Genomic DNA, 18,280 nt, shown 5'->3' on the forward strand with positions numbered 1-18,280 from the left:
TAAGCTATTTTTATTAAAGGCTATTTGTTCTGTTATGCCAATGATTACATAGAAAAACTACTATACCCACAATGCCCTGTGCGCTCCTATTTCCCGACTGAGGTTGCGCTTGCAAGGAGATGCTCCGCTCAATTACAAGATGATGCAGGATTGATGGAGGAAGCGGGTGAATGCGGGAAGGTAGCGGAGAGAATGCACAGAGGAGTGATGCGGATTATGTTGGTCTATTTGACTGGGATTTTTGGTCGTGTGACAGAACGATGATCGGACGGGTGACGGGACGGGCCTCTAGATTGTTGATATTGGGACTACAGCCCTTTTTGGACAATCTCTAATTCAGGCGTTCTCTGTTTTCTTTTATTATCGCCCTATTTGCGCAGTTGTTGATTTTATTATACTGAATTGGATTGTTTTGTCGACAACTATAGACTATTGGCACATGGATATTTCTATCGTTTATCAAAGATTTTGTAAATTATTGTTATTTTTCTTATAAGGTGTGGACAAGGTATATGGTCGCGGCAGCAAAGCGCTCGTTACGACAGCATCTGTACACGGACAGATCTTCAAATCAAGGGAACTCCGCTGTATTTTAATAAAGATGTCAACATTATTGCATTATGGCTGCAACTATATTGTTTTGCAGCATCAGCGTTTGATCTTGGTGCTATAAACAACAACTCTGCAGCATTTCTAATGATGCCAAACCGAAAGGAGACGGTCGAGCGCGCAAATTAAGTGTCCTAAAATATAAAGCCTAAAATAACATTTGAAAATGGATGCACTTTGTCCTCGCTGGATGGTATTTTTATGGACGATTGTCGCCCTGTTTGTGGGTGTCAGCTTCGGCACCAACGAGGCTGAAGTTGAACCAAACACCTCTGGTCCACTGACTCTCCACTTCCCACTGCGGCAGGGCCCTCTCTCCGAAACCCAACCCCCGCACGTGGCCCCGCAACGCTCCTCGAGGGCTGCGCGAAGGCGCAGAGGGGTCAGGGGCATCAATTTCGTGGACATGATCGACAACCTACGTGGGAAATCTGGACAGGGCTACTACGTGGAGATGGCAGTGGGTTCACCGCCACAGAAGGTGACTGACTGACGCTCTCACTCTCTCTCTGTCTCTCTCTCTCTCTCTCTCTCTCTCTCTTATTGAGACGCCCATTCCGTTGACCCTGTATGACGTTTTGCGCACCTGTGTCCTATATCCTCTGCATTGTGGCACGTCAAACCTACCCTATCAAACTTTTGATTAGTGGAATCAGGTGATGAGTAGTAGGGAAAAAACATGTACACCTGTTTGTTAAGAAACACTGGCCTTCCTAAACCTTGGTAACCTGGCCTTTAAAATGACAGAGGGTGAAGAAGGAGAAGGACAATAATAAATGTGTGTGTCTGTGCCTGTGTTTGCATGTGAGAGAAGGAGAGAGAAAGAAGGAGAGAATGAAGCCTTTAATTCTGCAGAGAGTGAGAGAGAGGGGGGGGGGGATAATTCCCAGTGTGATGCAGCTAAGCAGCTGCAGGGTACAGACTGGCACACCACAGGGATTACTGTGTGACAGAGCCAATGTTATACCCTACCTAGGACACTCTCATTATGCCACTAGGAGGATAAACCATCACTGGCTTCCATCCACTCACTAACATTTAGAGACATTGATACAAATACAACCATAGAGATGAATCCAGTGTTAATAACTATTTATGCAACACACTAAAATACACTCAAAGGGATACCATTACCATACTGCTTTGTTACAGTAATACAAACCAAACAAAGTTCCACAAAGGCCTACTGTATAGACTACTAAACTCAGCAAAAAAATAAACATCCCCTTTTCAGGACCCTGTCTTTCAAAGATAATTTGTAAAAAACCAAATAACTTCTTTATAAAGGGTTTAAACACAGTTTCCCATGCTTGTTCAATGAACCATGAACAATTCATGAACATGCCCCTGTGGAACGGATTTCAAGACACTAACAGCTTATAGACGGTAGGCAATTAAGGTCACAGTTATGAAAACTTGGGACACTAAAGAGGCCTTTCTACTGACTCTGAAATACACCAAACGAAAGATGCCCAGGGTCCCTGCTCATTTGCATGAGGACTGCAATTGTGGCCAAGGCAAAAATTGCAATGTCCGAACTGTGAGATACCTAAGACAGAGCTACAGGGCGGACAGCTGATCGTCCTCGAAGTGGCAGACCACGTGTAACAACACCTGCACAGGGATCGATACATCCGAACATCACACCTGCGGGACAGGTACAGGATGGCAACAACAACTGCAAAAACTAGTTACACCAGGAACGCACAATCCCTCCATCAGTGCTCAGACTGTCTGCAACAGGCTGAGAGAGCCTGGACTCAGGGCTTTTAGGCCTGTTGTAAGGCAGGTCCTCACAAACCCACCGTCGCTGGACCAGACAGGACTGTAAAAAGTGCTCTTCACTAACGTGAGTCGCGGTTTTGCCTCACCAGGGGTGATGGTTGTATTCGCGTTTATCGTTGAAGGAATGAGAGTTACACCGAGGCCTGCACTCTGGAGCGGGATCAATTTGGAGGTGGAGGGTCCGTCATGGTCTGGGGCGGTGTGTTACAGCATCATCGGACTGAGCTTATTGTCACTGCAGGCAATCTCAACGCTGTGTATTACAGGGAAGACATCCTCCTCCCTCATGTGGTACCCTTCCTGCAGGCTCATCCTGACATGACCCTCCAGCATGACAATGCCACCAGCCATACTGTTCGTTCTGCGCATGATTTCCTGCAAGACAGGAATGTCAGTGTTCTGCCATGGCCAGCGAAGAGCCTAGATCTCAATCCCATTGAGCACGTCTGGGACCTGTTGGATCGGAGGGTGAGGGATAGTGCCATTCCCCCCAGAAATGTCTGGGAACTTGCAGGTGCCTTGGTGGAAGAGCGGAGTAACATATCACATATCATAAGAACGGGCAAATCTGGTGCAGTCCATGAGGAGGAGATGCACTGCAGTACTTAATGCAGCTGGTGACCACACCAGATACGGACTGTTACTTTTGATTTTGACCCCCCCTTTGTTCAGGGACACATTATTCAATTTCTGTTAGTCAAATGTCTGTGTAACTTGTTCAGTTTATGTCTCAGTTGTTGAATCTAGTTATGTTCATACAAATATTTACACATGTTAAGTTTGCTGAAAAGAAACACAGTTGACGGTGAGAGGACGTTTCTTTTTTTGCTGAGTTTATAAGACTTAAATGTGTGACTGTTAAATCAACTTCAAGATGTAAACCAGGGGCTGTATGTATCAATCATCACAGAGTAGAAGTGCTGATCTAGGATCAGGTCCCCCCTGTAATCTTATTCATGATCTAAAAGGCTCAACTGATCCTAAATCAGCACTCCTCTGAGATGCTTCATGCATACAGTCCCTAAAATAATAGATGAGGTTTGCAACAGGGATTCTAGGCTTCTGCCAGCTAGAGGAAGTTTAGAAGGGTCGTAGCAAGAGTGAAGTGTGTGTGTGTGTGTCAGGATGCAGCCGCGGGCCAGGCGTCTCGGGTGGTGTGTCTGAAGGGAAGCAGGATGCGGGCAGGACAAATCAATTGTGAGCCGTCAGCGTATTCCTCACCAAAATACACCCGCTACACTACAATCAGAGAGAGAAAGGGAAGAGAGCGGGCCAAGAGGCTGACTGAGGGAGAGTTTATGCAGGTTAAAGTTAAATCACTCTTCATAGTACTACCTCATAATGCTAAGGTGATTCTTTATTTATTTCAATATCATTTAACATGCAAATGGATCCACACAGACTGTTATGCACAATCTCCCTAGGAACCCTCTTTAATTTACATTTGATATGGGTTTCCCCCACAATTAACTGCAATGTATCTGTGTTTGTATGGCTTAGTGTTTTGATGTGATGTGTGTACATTGTAGAACATCATTTCAGCTGCTGGAAACCCAGGGAATGGATGGTAAAGGGACATGCTCCTCTAAGCAATGTTTAGAAAACTGAAGCTCATTTGCTGTATTTCTACAAAATGTAAAAATTCTAAAATGCATTTGGAGCACAGCAAAAACAAGCTTACATGACTCCAGACATGATCAGTTTGTTGCTGTAGCTTCATTCACCTCAGTCAATAGGGGACTGAACATTCTAGAAACCAGTGGAGGCTGCTGAGGGGAGGACGGCTCATTTTAATGGCTGGAATGGAGCAAATGGAATGGCATCAAACACATGGAAACGTGTTGGATGTATTCGATGCCATTCCACCAATTCCGCTGAAGGCATTACCACGAGCCTGTTCTCCCCAATTAAGGTGCCACCAGCCTCCTGTGCTACAAACACGTCATACAAGAATTAGCTGCTACTCACTAGCTCAGCACCGGGATTAAAACTCTAGTTTAGTTTCATGTCAAGTCAAACAGTTACCTAGCCAAAGCAATCTACTGCATCCATCTGTACCTCTCCACTGTTTTGAGAAAGAGTGGCGCTGTTCCCTGCAGCTGCGTGATGCTCTCTCCATAAAGCCAGCCAGCCATCCATACAAACAGCCTTCCCCCCTGCTCCCAGGTGTCTGCATGGTCCTAAAGTCAGCCAGGCAGTTCCGGAAAAATGCATTTGCCTTCTAATCGGGATTTAAATGATTTTAGTAGCCTATTTTAAATTGTTTGTGTTGTAGGGTAGGGCGACTGCCATACCCAATTAACACTTCTATGATAGAGGGTAAGAAGACGACATGGATATGTTATGGAACAGCAGGGTGCATGTGATGAGTGTATCTCAAGTGACATGTTTCTGTTAGTGGGAGTGTGTGTGTGTGTGCATGTGGCATTTGTGTGGAGAGTGTGTGTGGGACCGGGTGAGAGACTAAGGCAGGCTGGGGGTTCTTCCATGCACACAGTCCTTCAGGCTCTTGGCTCTGCCACTGAGAAGAAGACCTTTCCTGGGTTATGTCCCAAATGGCACCCTATTCCCTACATAGTGCATTACTTGGGCTCTGGTCAAAAGTAGTGCACTATATAGGGAATAGGGTGCCAGTTGAGGATGCATCCCTGGATATTTCTGGAGCAGATCTATTATTGATCAGGGTCCTGCTGGTCACCAGAGAGACAACATGGCTGCCAGTCTGATTGACTGACTGCGCAAAATGTGATACTCACACTGAAAGGAGAGGGAAGGTGGGAGACAGAGAGACAGAGAGAGAGAGAGAGAGGGCAATCCGAGAACAGCCTAGGGGTTGGATGCAGAGGGAAAGGAAAAGAGAAGGACATTTGGAGCAAAAGAAACCAATACATAGCAACTGCCAGTTGCAAATGAGCTTCAACTGCCAGTACCACAATGCCAGGAGGTGAGGGAGAGAGAAAGTGACTCCAAATGGCTGAAATGAAGAAGTGCTTTTAGCAGCAGCTGCAGGGAATCATTTTATGAATAGGCATGGTTGTCTCCAAGGTAACCGGAATAATGTCCTTATCATCAGTGTATTTCAATGTATTCTGTCGTTTAACACTGGAAGACTCGATAACGCACACACACACACACACACACACACACCTACATACACCACATATAGCTACCACATAATATAGGCCTAGCATTGGAAAAATGCCCAGTGAATATGTAATGACAACTATGTTGTGTTTGTGTGTTTGGGAATCAGTTGAATATTCTGGTGGACACAGGCAGCAGTAACTTTGCAGTCGGGGCAGCTGCTCACCCTTTCCTCTGCAGATACTACCATCGCTCACTGTGAGTACCATGGGATCTTATTACAATACACTGAAAGTGCTCTTTCTTGAAAACTTTACTGCTGACATGGGCAATGCTTTGGGACCCTATCAACAGTGGCTGGATGGGCAAAATACTAAAATATGTTTTTTGAGTAAACTATCCCTTTAAATATAATATTAAATATGAATCCCATTGAAGAGTGAATCTCAGTGGGATCTCTCCCTTTTAGATGACTCTGCACATACTTCCCTTGGTGGGCTTATACAGTAAGCCCCTTTTCTCTGCTGCTGTTCATAGGTCTAACTCCTACCGCGACCTTGGGCGCAGTGTCTACGTACCCTACACCCAGGGCCGCTGGGAGGGTGAGCTGGGCACTGACCTGGTGTCTGTGCCACACGGCCCCAACGCCTCGCTCCGTGCCAACATCGCTGCCATTACCCAGTCGGACCGCTTCTTCATCAACGGATCCAACTGGGAGGGCATTCTGGGCCTGGCCTACGCCGAGATCGCCCGGGTGAGAGGAGGGGAGAGAGAAGGAGGGAATGGGAAATGGTCTGGGTAGAAAACACATGGGTGAGAGGGGGGAAGAGGGAGATGAAAAGGGAGGGTGAGAGTGATCAGCTAGAGGGTCACTGGTGAGGGTAGAGAGACAGCACTATTCAGTAATGTGAAAAATGCACAGTGGAGATACAATATCAGTTTAGGCTTGTTGTCAACAAGATGGCTAAAATGACCACAGGATTGTTTTAGATGTTTTCCCCCTCACTTTAATGTAGTTATCCTTTTCCCATTTTTAAATATTTTAACCCCCGCCCCCTTTCTGTTTAGCCTGATGAGATGCTGGAGCCTTTCTTTGACTCGCTGGTGCGGCAGACCCCCGTGCCTAACCTGTTCTCCCTGCAGATGTGTGGTGCAGGGTTCACCCAGAACTACAGCCTGGGCAGTGCTACCGTGGGTGGCAGCATGGTGAGATGAGAGAGATAGAGCAAGATAAATAGACATAGAGTAGATAGGAAAAGACACAGACACATTTTCTGTTTTAGGGAAATACACAGAAGCGGTGTATTGTGTTAGTGTAACCAAGAGAGTTATAAACTCAGCAAAAAAAAAAAAACATCCCCTTTTCAGGACCCTGTCTTTCAAAGATAATTCATAAAAATCCAAATAACTTCACAGGTATTCATTGTAAAGGGTTTAAACACTGTTTCCCATGCTTGTTCAATGAACCATAAACAATTAATGAACGTGCACCTATGGAACGGTCGTTAAGACACTAACAGCTTACAGACGGTAGGCAATTATGGTCACAGCTATGAAAACTTAGGACACTAAAGAGGCCTTTCTACTGACTTTGAAAAACACCAAAATAAAGATGCCCAGGGTCCCTGCTCATCTGTATGAATGTGTCTTAGGCATGCTGCAAGGAGGCATGAGGACTGCAGATGTGGCCAGGGCAATAAATTGCAATGTCCATACTGTGAGACGCCTAAGACAGCGCTACAGGGAGACAGGACGGACAGCTGATCGTCCTCGCAGTGGCAGACCACGTGTAACAACACCTGCACAGGATTGGTACATCCGAACATCACACCCGTGGGACAGGTACAGGATGGCAGCAACAACTGCCCGAGTTACACCAGGAACGCACAATCCCTCCATCAGTGCTCAGACTGAGAGAGGCTGGACTGAGGGCTTGCAGACCTGTTGTAAGGCAGGTCCTCACCAGACATCACCGGCAACAACGTCACTTATGGACACAAACCCACCGTTGCTGGACCAGACAGGACTGTAAAAAGTGCTCTTCACTGACGAGTCGCAGTTTTTTCTCACCAGGGGTGATGGCCGGATTCACGTCTATCGTCGAAGGAATGAGCGTTACACCAAGGCCTGTACTCTGGAGCGGGATCGAGGGTCCGTCATGGTCTGGGGTGGTGTGTCACAGCATCATCGGACTGAGCTTGTTGTCATTGCAGGCAATCTCAAAGCTGTGCGTTACAAGGAAGACATCCTCCTCCCTCATGTGGTACTCTTCCTGCAGGCTCATCCTGACATGACCCTCCAGCATAACAATGCCACCAGCCATACTGCTCATTCTGTGTGTGATTTCCTGCAAGACATGAATGTCAGTGTTCTGCCATGGCCAGCGAAGAGCCTGGATCTCAATCCCATTGAGCACACCTGGGACCTGTTGGATCGGAGGGTGAGGGATAGGGCATTCCCCCCAGAAATGCCCAGGAACTTGCAAGTGCCTTGGTGGAAGAGTGGGGTAACATCTCACAGTAAGAACGGGCAAATCTAGTGCAGTCCATGAGGAGGAGATGCACTGCAGTACTTAATGCAGCTGGTGGCCACACTAGATACTGACTGTTACTTTTGATTTTGAACCCCCCTTTGTTCATGGACACATTATTCAATTTCTGTTCATCACATGTCTGTGGAACTTGTTCAGTTTATGTCTCAGTTGTTGAATCTTGTTATGTTCATACAAATATTTACACATGTTAAGTTTGCTGAAAATAAACCCAGTTGACAGTGAGAGGACGTTTCTTTTTTTTGCTGAGTTTATATAGAGATGGTATGTGCCAGGTAGGTACTGTATGTCGGTATTGTTTAGTTATAATCTGTATTGCAAAGGCAATATGAGATAGAAAGTGTGTTGAGAATTTGGACCCATCCTATGATACTGTCTGATTTCCGTTTCCTTAGATCATCGGTGGAGTGGATTCTTCTCTCTATGTTGGAGACCTGTGGTACACCCCGATCCGCCGGGAGTGGTATTATGAGGTCATCATTGTGCGCATTGAGGTCAATGGTCAGGATCTCAACATGGACTGCAAGGAGGTACTGGAGCTAACGGTTTTGCTGATAACATTTTGTTTTTCTGATGATCCTTCAATCAATATTTTCCTCTCTATTTCATTACATTTTTCTCTTTAATATAATAATATAATATATGCCATTAGGCAGATGCTTTTATCCAAAACGACGTATGTGTGCAGTCATGTGTGCGTACATTTTAAGTATGAGTGGTCCCTTCTCTTTTTCTCTTTAGTTTGCTCCTGTATTCTCTTTATTTAACCCTGAATATCTGTCTGTTTACCTTTTATCACTAATACTGGTGCGGTAAGTGACAGTGAATAAATAATGACAATTTGTTTCCTCTCTTGTGGTTCTATCAGTACAACTATGATAAGAGCATTGTGGACAGTGGCACCACTAACCTCCGGCTCCCTCGCAAAGTGTTCCAGGCAGCCGTGAAGGCCATCGAGGCTGCCTCGTCTGTGAGTTCCTCCTCATACCTTTTCTCCTCTCTCTCACACTCCCCCTCTCTGTTGTTTTGTTCTTTCTCATCTTTCTAGCTGCCAGTTTCAGCTAGTGTCATGTGATATCCCCTTTCACAGGTCTAATGTCTGTAATACTTTCATGGCTATCAACTTTCTCTAGTTTCTAGTTTCTGCTGTTGCTAAATATTCTTTCTATCCCTCTCTCCCAACACACACACACACACAAACCCCATGTCTCCCTATCAGACAGAGCAGTTTCCTTCTGGGTTCTGGTTGGGGGAGCAGCTGGTGTGCTGGCAGGCTGGCTCCACCCCGTGGCACATCTTCCCTGTCATCTCGCTCTACCTCATGAGTGAGAACCGCAACCAGTCCTTCCGCATCTCCATTCTCCCACAGGTAACAGTGTCTGTCTGTGTACTTACCTTCAATTCATCAATTCAATGAGCTAGTGATGATCCTCTCTTAAACTCCTTTCACTGTTCATTCAATTTAGATGTGTTGAGAACGTCAGAGAGTATTTGATGTATGTTATTCCTATGAGAGAGACTGGACCTTGGAGATAGAGGTGATTAGTGGAATCCCTGTTTCAATGGAAATGAGATAGAAGTGGAGAGCAGCTTGTATTGGGACAGTAGAGGCAGCCAGCTCTGGCTTTGAACCTTCGACTAGCAACAGTTGACATTGATAATATGCTTCTATAAAAATGTGAAAGAAGTGAGTAAATTCCTCACTCATGCGTGGACTGGTTAATTCATGCTTACACCAAACCCAGACTGCATAGACAAGCACAAAACAGTGCAGTGAGCTTATTAGCCTATTGCTGTATTTCTCCTGGTTTATACTTAACATACATTGTAGGTGTTCTCTACTGACTGTCCTCTGTTTCTTTGTGCCCCCTGCAGCAGTACCTGCGGCCCGTGGAGGACGTGGCCTCGGCCCAGGAGGACTGCTATAAGTTTGCCGTGTCCCAGTCCAGCACGGGCACCGTCATGGGCGCCGTCATCATGGAGGGCTTCTATGTGGTGTTCGACCGCCAGAGGAAACGCATCGGATTTGCCGTCAGTACCTGCCATGGTGAGGGGGGATGGAGGGAGTATGAGAAGGAGGGAGAGAGGGAGATGGTATATACTGTATATATATATATATATATACAGTGCCTTGCGAAAGTATTCGGCCCCCTTGAACTTTGCCACATTTCAGGCTTCAAACATTTTTTTGTGAAGAATCAACAACAAGTGGGACACAATCATGAAGTGGAACGACATTTATTGGATATTTCAAACTTTTTTAACAAATCAAAAACTGAAAAATTGGGCGTGCAAAATTATTCAGCCCCTTTACTTTCAGTGCAGCAAACTCTCTCCAGAAGTTCAGTGAGGATCTCTGAATGATCCAATGTTGACCTAAATGACTAATGATGATAAATACAATCCACCTGTGTGTAATCAAGTCTCCGTATAAATGCACCTGCACTGTGATAGTCTCAGAGGTCCGTTAAAAGCGCAGAGAGCATCATGAAGAACAAGGAACACACCAGGCAGGTCCGAGATACTGTTGTGAATAAGTTTAAAGCCAGATTTGGATACAAAAATATTTCCCAAGCTTTAAACATCCCAAGGAGCACTGTGCAAGCGATAATATTGAAATGGAAGGAGTATCAGACCACTGCAAATCTACCAAGACCTGGCCGTCCCTCTAAACTTTCAGCTCATACAAGGAGAAGACTGATCAGAGATGCAGCCAAGAGGCCCATGATCACTCTGGATGAACTGCAGAGATCTACAGCTGAGGTGGGAGACTCTGTCCATAGGACAACAATCAGTCGTATATTGCACAAATCTGGCCTTTATGGAAGAGTGGCAAGAAGAAAGCCATTTCTTAAAGATATCCATAAAAAGTGTCGTTTAAAGTTTGCCACAAGCCACCTGGGAGACACACCAAACATGTGGAAGAAGGTGCTCTGGTCAGATGAAACCAAAATTGAACTTTTTGGCAACAATGCAAAACGTTATGTTTGGCGTAAAAGCAACACAGCTCATCACCCTGAACACACCATTCCCACTGTCAAACATGGTGGTGGCAGCATCATGGTTTGGGCCTGCTTTTCTTCAGCAGGGACAGGGAAGATGGTTAAAATTGATGGGAAGATGGATGGAGCCAAATACAGGACCATTCTGGAAGAAAACCTGATGGAGTCTGCAAAAGACCTGAGACTGGGACGGAGATTTGTCTTCCAACAAGACAATGATCCAAAACATAAAGCAAAATCTACAATGGAATGGTTCAAAAAGAAACATATCCAGGTGTTAGAATGGCCAAGTCAAAGTCCAGACCTGAATCCAATCGAGAATCTGTGGAAAGAACTGAAAACTGCTGTTCACAAATGCTCTCCATCCAACCTCACTGAGCTCGAGCTGTTTTGCAAGGAGGAATGGGAAAAAATGTCAGTCTCTCGATGTGCAAAACTGATAGAGACATACCCCAAGCGACTTACAGCTGTAATCGCAGCAAAAGGTGGCGCTACAAAGTATTAACTTAAGGGGGCTGAATAATTTTGCACGCCCAATTTTTCAGTTTTTGATTTGTTAAAAAAGTTTGAAATATCCAATAAATGTCGTTCCACTTCATGATTGTGTCCCACTTGTTGTTGATTCTTCACAAAAAAAATACAGTTTTATATCTTTATGTTTGAAGCCTGAAATGTGGCAAAAGGTCGCAAAGTTCAAGGGGGCCGAATACTTTCGCAATGCACTGTATATCCCTCATCGACAGCCCCGTCGATGAGAATGGTCCTTCTTTTCCACAATAATCTCCTTAGTCTTGGTTACGTTGAGGGATAGGTTGTTATTCTGGCACCACCCGGCTAGGTAGCTGACCTCCTCCCTATAGGCTGTCTCGTTGTTGTCGGTGATCAGGCCTACCTACCACTGTTGTGTCGTCTGCAAACTTAATGATGGTGTTGGAGTCGTGCCTGGCCATGCAGTCGTGGGTGAACAGGGAGTACAGGAGGGGACTGAGCACGCACCCCTGGGGAGCTCCTGTGTTGAGGATCAGCGTGGCAGATGTGTTGCTACATACCCTTACCACATGGGGGCGGCTTGTCAGGAAGTCCAGGATCCAGTTGCAGAGGAAGGTGTTTAGTCCCAGGATCCTAAGCTTAGTGATGAGCTTAAGGGTACTATGGTTTTGAACGCTGAGGTGTAGTCAACGAATAGCATTCTCACATAGGTGTTCCAGATGGGAAAGGGCAGTGTGGAGTGCAATAGAGAGTGCAATCAGAATGAGTTTTTCCCCACAAAAGGGCTTTATTACAGACAGAAATACTACTCAGTTTCATCAGCTGTCCAGGTGGCTGGTCTCAGACGATCCCGCAGGTGAAGAAGCCGGAGGTGGAGGTCCTGGGCTGTCCTAGTTACACATGGTCTGCGGTTGTGAGCAGTGGTGTAAAGTAAATAAATATACTTTTAAGTACTTTACTATTTTTTTACAACTTTTACCTTTACTCTACTATATTCCCAAAGACACCAAAAAGTACTCGTTACATTTGGAATGTTTAGCAGGACAGGAATATGGTCTAATTCACGCACTTATCAAGAGAACATCCCTGGTCATCCCTTCTGCCTCTGATCTGTCAGACTCACTAAACATAAATGCTTTGTTTGTAAATTACGTCTGAGCGTTGAACTGTGTACCTGGCTATCCGTAAATTTAAAAAGGTTTCTTGAATATAAGACATTTAAAATTATTTATACTTTTACTTTTGAGACTTAAGTACATGTAAAACCAAATACTTTTAGGCTGCTACTCAAGTATTATTTTACTGGGTGACTTTCATTTTTACTTGAGTAATTTTCTTTTAAGGTATCTTTACTTTTACTTATTAAGTATCAAAATTGGGTACTTTTCCACCGCTGGTTGTGAGGCCAGTTGAACGTACTGCCAAATTCTCTAAAATGACATTGGAGGCGGCTTATGGTAGAGAAATAAACATTAAATGATCTAGCAACATCTCTGGTGGACATTCCTGCAGTCAGCATGCCAATTACATGCTCCCTCAAAACTTGAGACATCTATGTCATTGTGTTTTGTGACAAAACTGCACATTTTATAGTGGCCTTTTATTGTCCCCAGCACACGTGCACCTGTGTAATGATCATGCTGTTTAATCAGCTTCTTGATATGCCACACCTGTCAGGTGGATGGACTATCTTGGAAAAGGATAAATTCTCACTAACAGGGATGTAAACAAATTTGTGCACAAAATTGGAGAGAAATAAACTTTTTGTGCGTATGGAAAATTCCTGGGATCTTTTATTTCAGAGCATGAAACATGGGTCCAACACTTTACAAAACATTATGAACACCTGCTCTTTCTATGACATAGACTGACCAGGTGAATCCAGATGAAAGCTATGATCCCTTATTGATGTCACTTTTTAAATCCACTTCGATCAGTGTAGATGAAGTGGAGGAGACAGATTAAAGATGGATTTATGTGTGTGCGTGCCTGTATGTATGTTCCTGATCCATGTGTATTTCTATGCCACAGTGCACGATGAGTTCCGTACGGCCTCCGTCGAGGGGCCTTTCCACGGCGTGGATCTGGAGGACTGCGGCTACAACATCCCGCAGACGGACGAGTCCACCCTGATGACCATTGCCTACATCATGGCAGGCATCTGTGCCCTCTTCATGCTGCCACTGTGCCTCATGCTGTGCCAGTGGCGCTTCTCCCGCTGTCTCCGCCCATCTGGAGCTGGGGACTTCGCTGATAATATCTCACTCCTCAAATGATAGAAAGGCATGGAAATACAGTACACAGGAGAGGCAAGCCTACCAGGAATGGAGATGGAGGCTTTTCTAATGGTTATTGAGGACGCATCAGCCTCATTAAGTAATGCAGAAACAGATTAACATGTAGGATGGTGTTAGTTGTGGCTTGGGAGGGTAGCACAATGACCAAACAAGCCCATGGCCACTTACTTTGGATTCATCAAAGGTGGATATACCAGCAAGCTGGGTTAAATGGCTTCCTGGACTCAGTGGACAACTTTATTGATAGAAGGGCATGATATAAATATACAGTATTTATAGATGTGTGTGAGTGTTCGTGATTGTATGAGGTGTGTGTATATGTATGTATGTATGTATGAACAGCACCAGTCAAAAGTTTGGACACACCTACACATTCAAGGGTTTTTCTTTATTTGTACTATTTTCTACATTGTAGAATAATAGTGAAGACATCAAAACAATTAAATAACACATGGAATCATGTAGTAACCAAAAAAGTGTTGAACAAATCAAAATATATTTTAAATTCTTCAAAGTAGCCAACCTTTGCCTTCATGAAAGCTTTGCACACTCTTGGCATTCTCTCAACCAGTTTCACCTGGAACGATTTTCCAACAGTCTTGAAGGAGTTCCCACATTTGCTGAGCACTTGTTGGCTGCTTTTCCTTTACTCTGCAGTCCTCAATTGGGATGAGGTCAGGTGATTGTGGAGGCCAACTCATCTGATGTAGCACTCCATCGCTCTCCTTCTTGGTCAAATAGCCCTTACACAGCCTGGAGGTGTGTTGGGTCATTGTCCTGTTGAAAAACAAATGATAGTCCCACTAAGCGCAAACCAGATGGGATGGCATATCGCTGCAGAATGTTGTGGTAGCCATGCTGGTTAAGTGTGACTTGAATTCTAAATAAATCTCAGACAGTGTCACCAGCAAAGCACCCCCACACCATCAGACCTCCTCCTCCATGCTTCACGGTGTGAACCACACATAAAGAGATCATCCGTTCACCTACTCTGTCTCACAAAGACACGCCTGCTGGAACCAAAAATCTCAAATTTGCACTTATCAGACCAAAGGACAGATTTCCACCGGTCTACTGTCCATTGCTCGTGTTTTGATTCACGCAGTCTCCTCTGAACAGTTGACGTTGAGATGTGTCTGTTACTTGAACTCTGTGAAGCATTTATTTGGGCTGCAATTTCTGAGGCTAGTAACTCTAATGAACTTATCCTTTGCAGCAGAAGTAACTCTGGGTCTTCCTTTCCTGTGGTGGCCCTCATGAGAGCCAGTTTCATCATAGCGTTTGATGGTTTTTGCGACTGCACTTGAAGAAACTTTCAAAATTCTTGACATTTTCCGGATTGACTGACCATCATGTCTTAAAGTAATGATGGACTGTCATTTCTCTTTGCTTATTTGAGCTGTTCTTGTCATTATATGGACTTGGTCTTTTACCAAATAGGGCTATCTTCTGTATACCACCCCTACATTGTTACAACACAACTGATTGGCTCAAACGCATTAAGGAATTCAATTCCACAAACTTTTAACAAGGCACACCTGTTAATTGAAATGCATTCCAGGTGACTACCTGAGCATGCCAAGAGTGTGCAAAGCTGTCAAGGCAAAGGGTGGCTACTTTTAAGAGTCTCAAATATAAAATATATTTTGATTTAACACTTTTTTGTTACTACATGATTTCATATGTGTTATTTCATAGTTTTGATGTCTTCACTATTGTACAATGTAGAAAATAGTAAAAATTCTGAAAAACCCTTGAATCAGGTGTGTCCAAACTTGGCGGGTACTGTGTGTTAATTGATCACATATACACGAGGTGATCTAGAATTTAAGGATGGACCTAAATGAATATATTTGATTTTACATCAACAGTACCAGCTAAGCAACGCTAATCATAAGTGCTAATTGGGTGAACTTTTCAAGAGTGTAAAATTAGCACTCAAATATCAGATGCAGTGAAATTGATGGTGAAGCCATGTTACTTGGTGTACATTAAAAAGCTTAGATTATGTATTTAATACAGTTAATATCAGATATGACACTTTTATAAGTTGGTACCTCACTGCTTGTGAATGTACTAATTCACACAGAAAGAGACGCACAGACACACACAATCATTCTCCCACACATACAGAGGTCTTCAAAACCTCCAAACAGCTTGATCTCAGCCAACCCTTTAACAGCTCACATACAAAAACTCATTAATGTGCCCCAGTCAACTGCACTATCCCCATGGTGTGCTTGAATATAAATCGTTGTGTGATGATTTTATGTAAATGAAACACAATTTCGCAATTACAGACAGATTCTTCTTTCATAGACCTGCTGTAAATAAATAGACGCACCTGACACAGCACTGACTACCAATAAATAAAGTAACAAATATAATTTAATCTGTGTCATGACATGAGTTCCCCTTCTTTAATGAGTGGGATACAGACATCTGGACCTATAATGTCACTATCAGCTTCTTGCAGGGCAGGCGGCGTTCCTGGTAGAAAGCCAGACACGATCCCCAGGGTGGTACACAGGACTCTCACTGCAGCGGCGGTCTGCCTGCTCCTTTTGACGCGCTGGAGTCTCACGTGAGCGTCGCTCCACATGCTGCGAGCCTGAACCACTCATCAACCGTAGGAGTGTCGCTCTGACCCGGGGTCCATGGAGCCAGGGCCAGCTGAAAACCCAGAACACACACTGGGAAATACCTGGATGTCCAACGACAGCTGTGTGTGCCCAGGTCAGCAGCCGATCCCTTATCCCTGTGGGAACATAGATGAGCTCGGGAGGACAGTTAGTGGGTGAGGGCTCCCTCTCCAGAGCCTGGCAAATGTCCATATCTACGTCCCAGACCACAGGGGATACGACTCGGGAGGATGGGATTATAGGCTGGTAAGGATGACGAATGGTTCCTTGGCGCCCTCCAGCCAGTGTCTTCATTCCTCTAATGCCAACTTCACCGCCAGGAGCTCTCGATCACCAACATCCTAATTCCTCTCTGCAGGGGACAGTTTCTTAGAGTAATATGCACATGGATACAATTTATGTGGATTACCCTGTCGTTGAGAGAACTGCCCCCACGCTCACCTCTGAAGCGTCCACCTCCACCACTAAGGAGATAGTGGGATCTGGGTGTTTGCGCAATGGGGCGGATGTGAAACGTCCCTTGAGTAGATGGAAGGGGACCACCCTTGAGGTGAGAGGGGTGGCGACGGAGCTGAAGTTCCTGATGAAACAGTGGTAGAAGTTGGCAAACCCCAAAAACCGTTGTAACCCCTTTATGGTGGTTGGGACTGTCAGTGATCTGACCACATCTGCCTTCATGTCGTCCATCCTCAATCCCCGCAGGCTGATTTGGTAGCCTAAGGAGACCGCCTTCTGATGAAATTGGCACTTCTCAGTCTTGACGAACAGTTGGTTAGCCAGGAGGCGTTCCAGGACTGCTCGGACGTGAGTGATGTGATCCTCCAGGGTAGCCGAGTAGACCAGGAAGTCATCGATATACATGACCACCTGGCGTCCGAGCAGGTCCCTGAACACCTTGTTAACGAATGCCTAGAACACTGACGGAGCATTGCTAAACCAAATGGCAACACCAAGTACTCGTAGTGACCAGACATCATGCTGAACGCAGTCTTCCATTCATCCCCCTCCTGGATGCAGATGAGATTGTATGCACTCCGCAGGTCCAGTTTGGTAAAGAACCGGGCCCCGCGGTGCTGTTCTATAGCTACCGGCACCAACGGGAGAGGGTAATGGTACTTTGTGGAAATTTCATTGAGTCCTCTAATCCTGCTTGGCCACGAATAAGAAACTTGCAGACGCAGGAGAAGTGGACATGCTCCATGGCCTGGGTCTCAGCCACCGACAGACGGTAGATGCGTCTGCGCGGAGGCATAGCCCCTGCCAGCAGGTCGATGGCACAGTCCAAGGGGCGATGAGGAGGAAGACAAGTGGCGCGGGTCTTGGAGAATACCTCCCGCAAGACCTGGTAAACCTCCAGGGATGTTGGGCTGAAGGGCAACCATAGGACCCTCAACCAACGTGGAACCACAGGGGATGGGGAAGCGAAGCAGGTCCTCCAGCATTCAGGTGACCAGTCTGTGATTCTCATCCTCGACCATGAGATAGTGGGGCTATGGCGTTGGAGCCAAGCCAGGCCAAGGATGATCTTGTGAACTGGTGATGTTCTCCTGATGAATGGACTCCACGGTGAGGGTGAGTGGTTGGGTGATTGTTCAGGACCCTAATGGCCGACTATTGAAGGCTTGAACTAGGAAAGGATCGCGGGTATGTTATGTTAAGAGTGGCAGCAAGGGTCTGGTCAATAAAGTTCCCCGCGGCACCAGAATCCACTAACGCTGTAGACACAGTACGTGAGGAGCAGTCAACTAGGGTGATGATGCCAAAAAGAGCATAGCAGAAAGTGATGATGAAATACTCACTCCTGCCCCAGGAGGTGGAAGA

General features: G+C 45.4%; 1 protein-coding gene across 1 annotated transcript; it reads left to right on the forward strand.

The window, feature by feature from the left end:
- Positions 1 to 78: 78 nt before the first annotated feature.
- On the forward strand, positions 79 to 16,209 carry LOC110507072 (beta-secretase 1-like). The gene is made up of 9 exons (XM_036965555.2): positions 79 to 1,090; positions 5,648 to 5,736; positions 6,016 to 6,232; positions 6,547 to 6,684; positions 8,425 to 8,559; positions 8,898 to 8,999; positions 9,249 to 9,398; positions 9,905 to 10,076; positions 13,552 to 16,209. Exons 1-9 carry the CDS (start codon positions 776 to 778, stop codon positions 13,794 to 13,796), a joined length of 1,563 nt encoding a protein of 520 aa, XP_036821450.1. The 5' UTR covers positions 79 to 775; the 3' UTR covers positions 13,797 to 16,209.
- The last annotated feature ends 2,071 nt before the right edge of the window (positions 16,210 to 18,280 follow it).

The sequence above is a fragment of the Oncorhynchus mykiss genome, chromosome 27 (genome assembly GCF_057628025.1).
Source record: "Oncorhynchus mykiss isolate SJ-2025 chromosome 27, ASM5762802v1, whole genome shotgun sequence".
Lineage (NCBI taxonomy): Eukaryota > Metazoa > Chordata > Actinopteri > Salmoniformes > Salmonidae > Oncorhynchus > Oncorhynchus mykiss.

What these genes read in the sequence shown, in the direction of transcription:
- LOC110507072 (XM_036965555.2), top strand. Translation starts at nt 776, where the DNA reads ATGGATGCACTTTGTCCTCGCTGGATGGTATTTTTATGGACGATTGTC. An exon ending in AGATACTACCATCGCTCACT is followed by an intron (nt 5,737 to 6,015) that starts GTGAGTACCATG and finishes TGCTGTTCATAG; the next exon opens with GTCTAACTCCTACCGCGACC. An exon ending in TCAACATGGACTGCAAGGAG is followed by an intron (nt 8,560 to 8,897) that starts GTACTGGAGCTA and finishes TGGTTCTATCAG; the next exon opens with TACAACTATGATAAGAGCAT.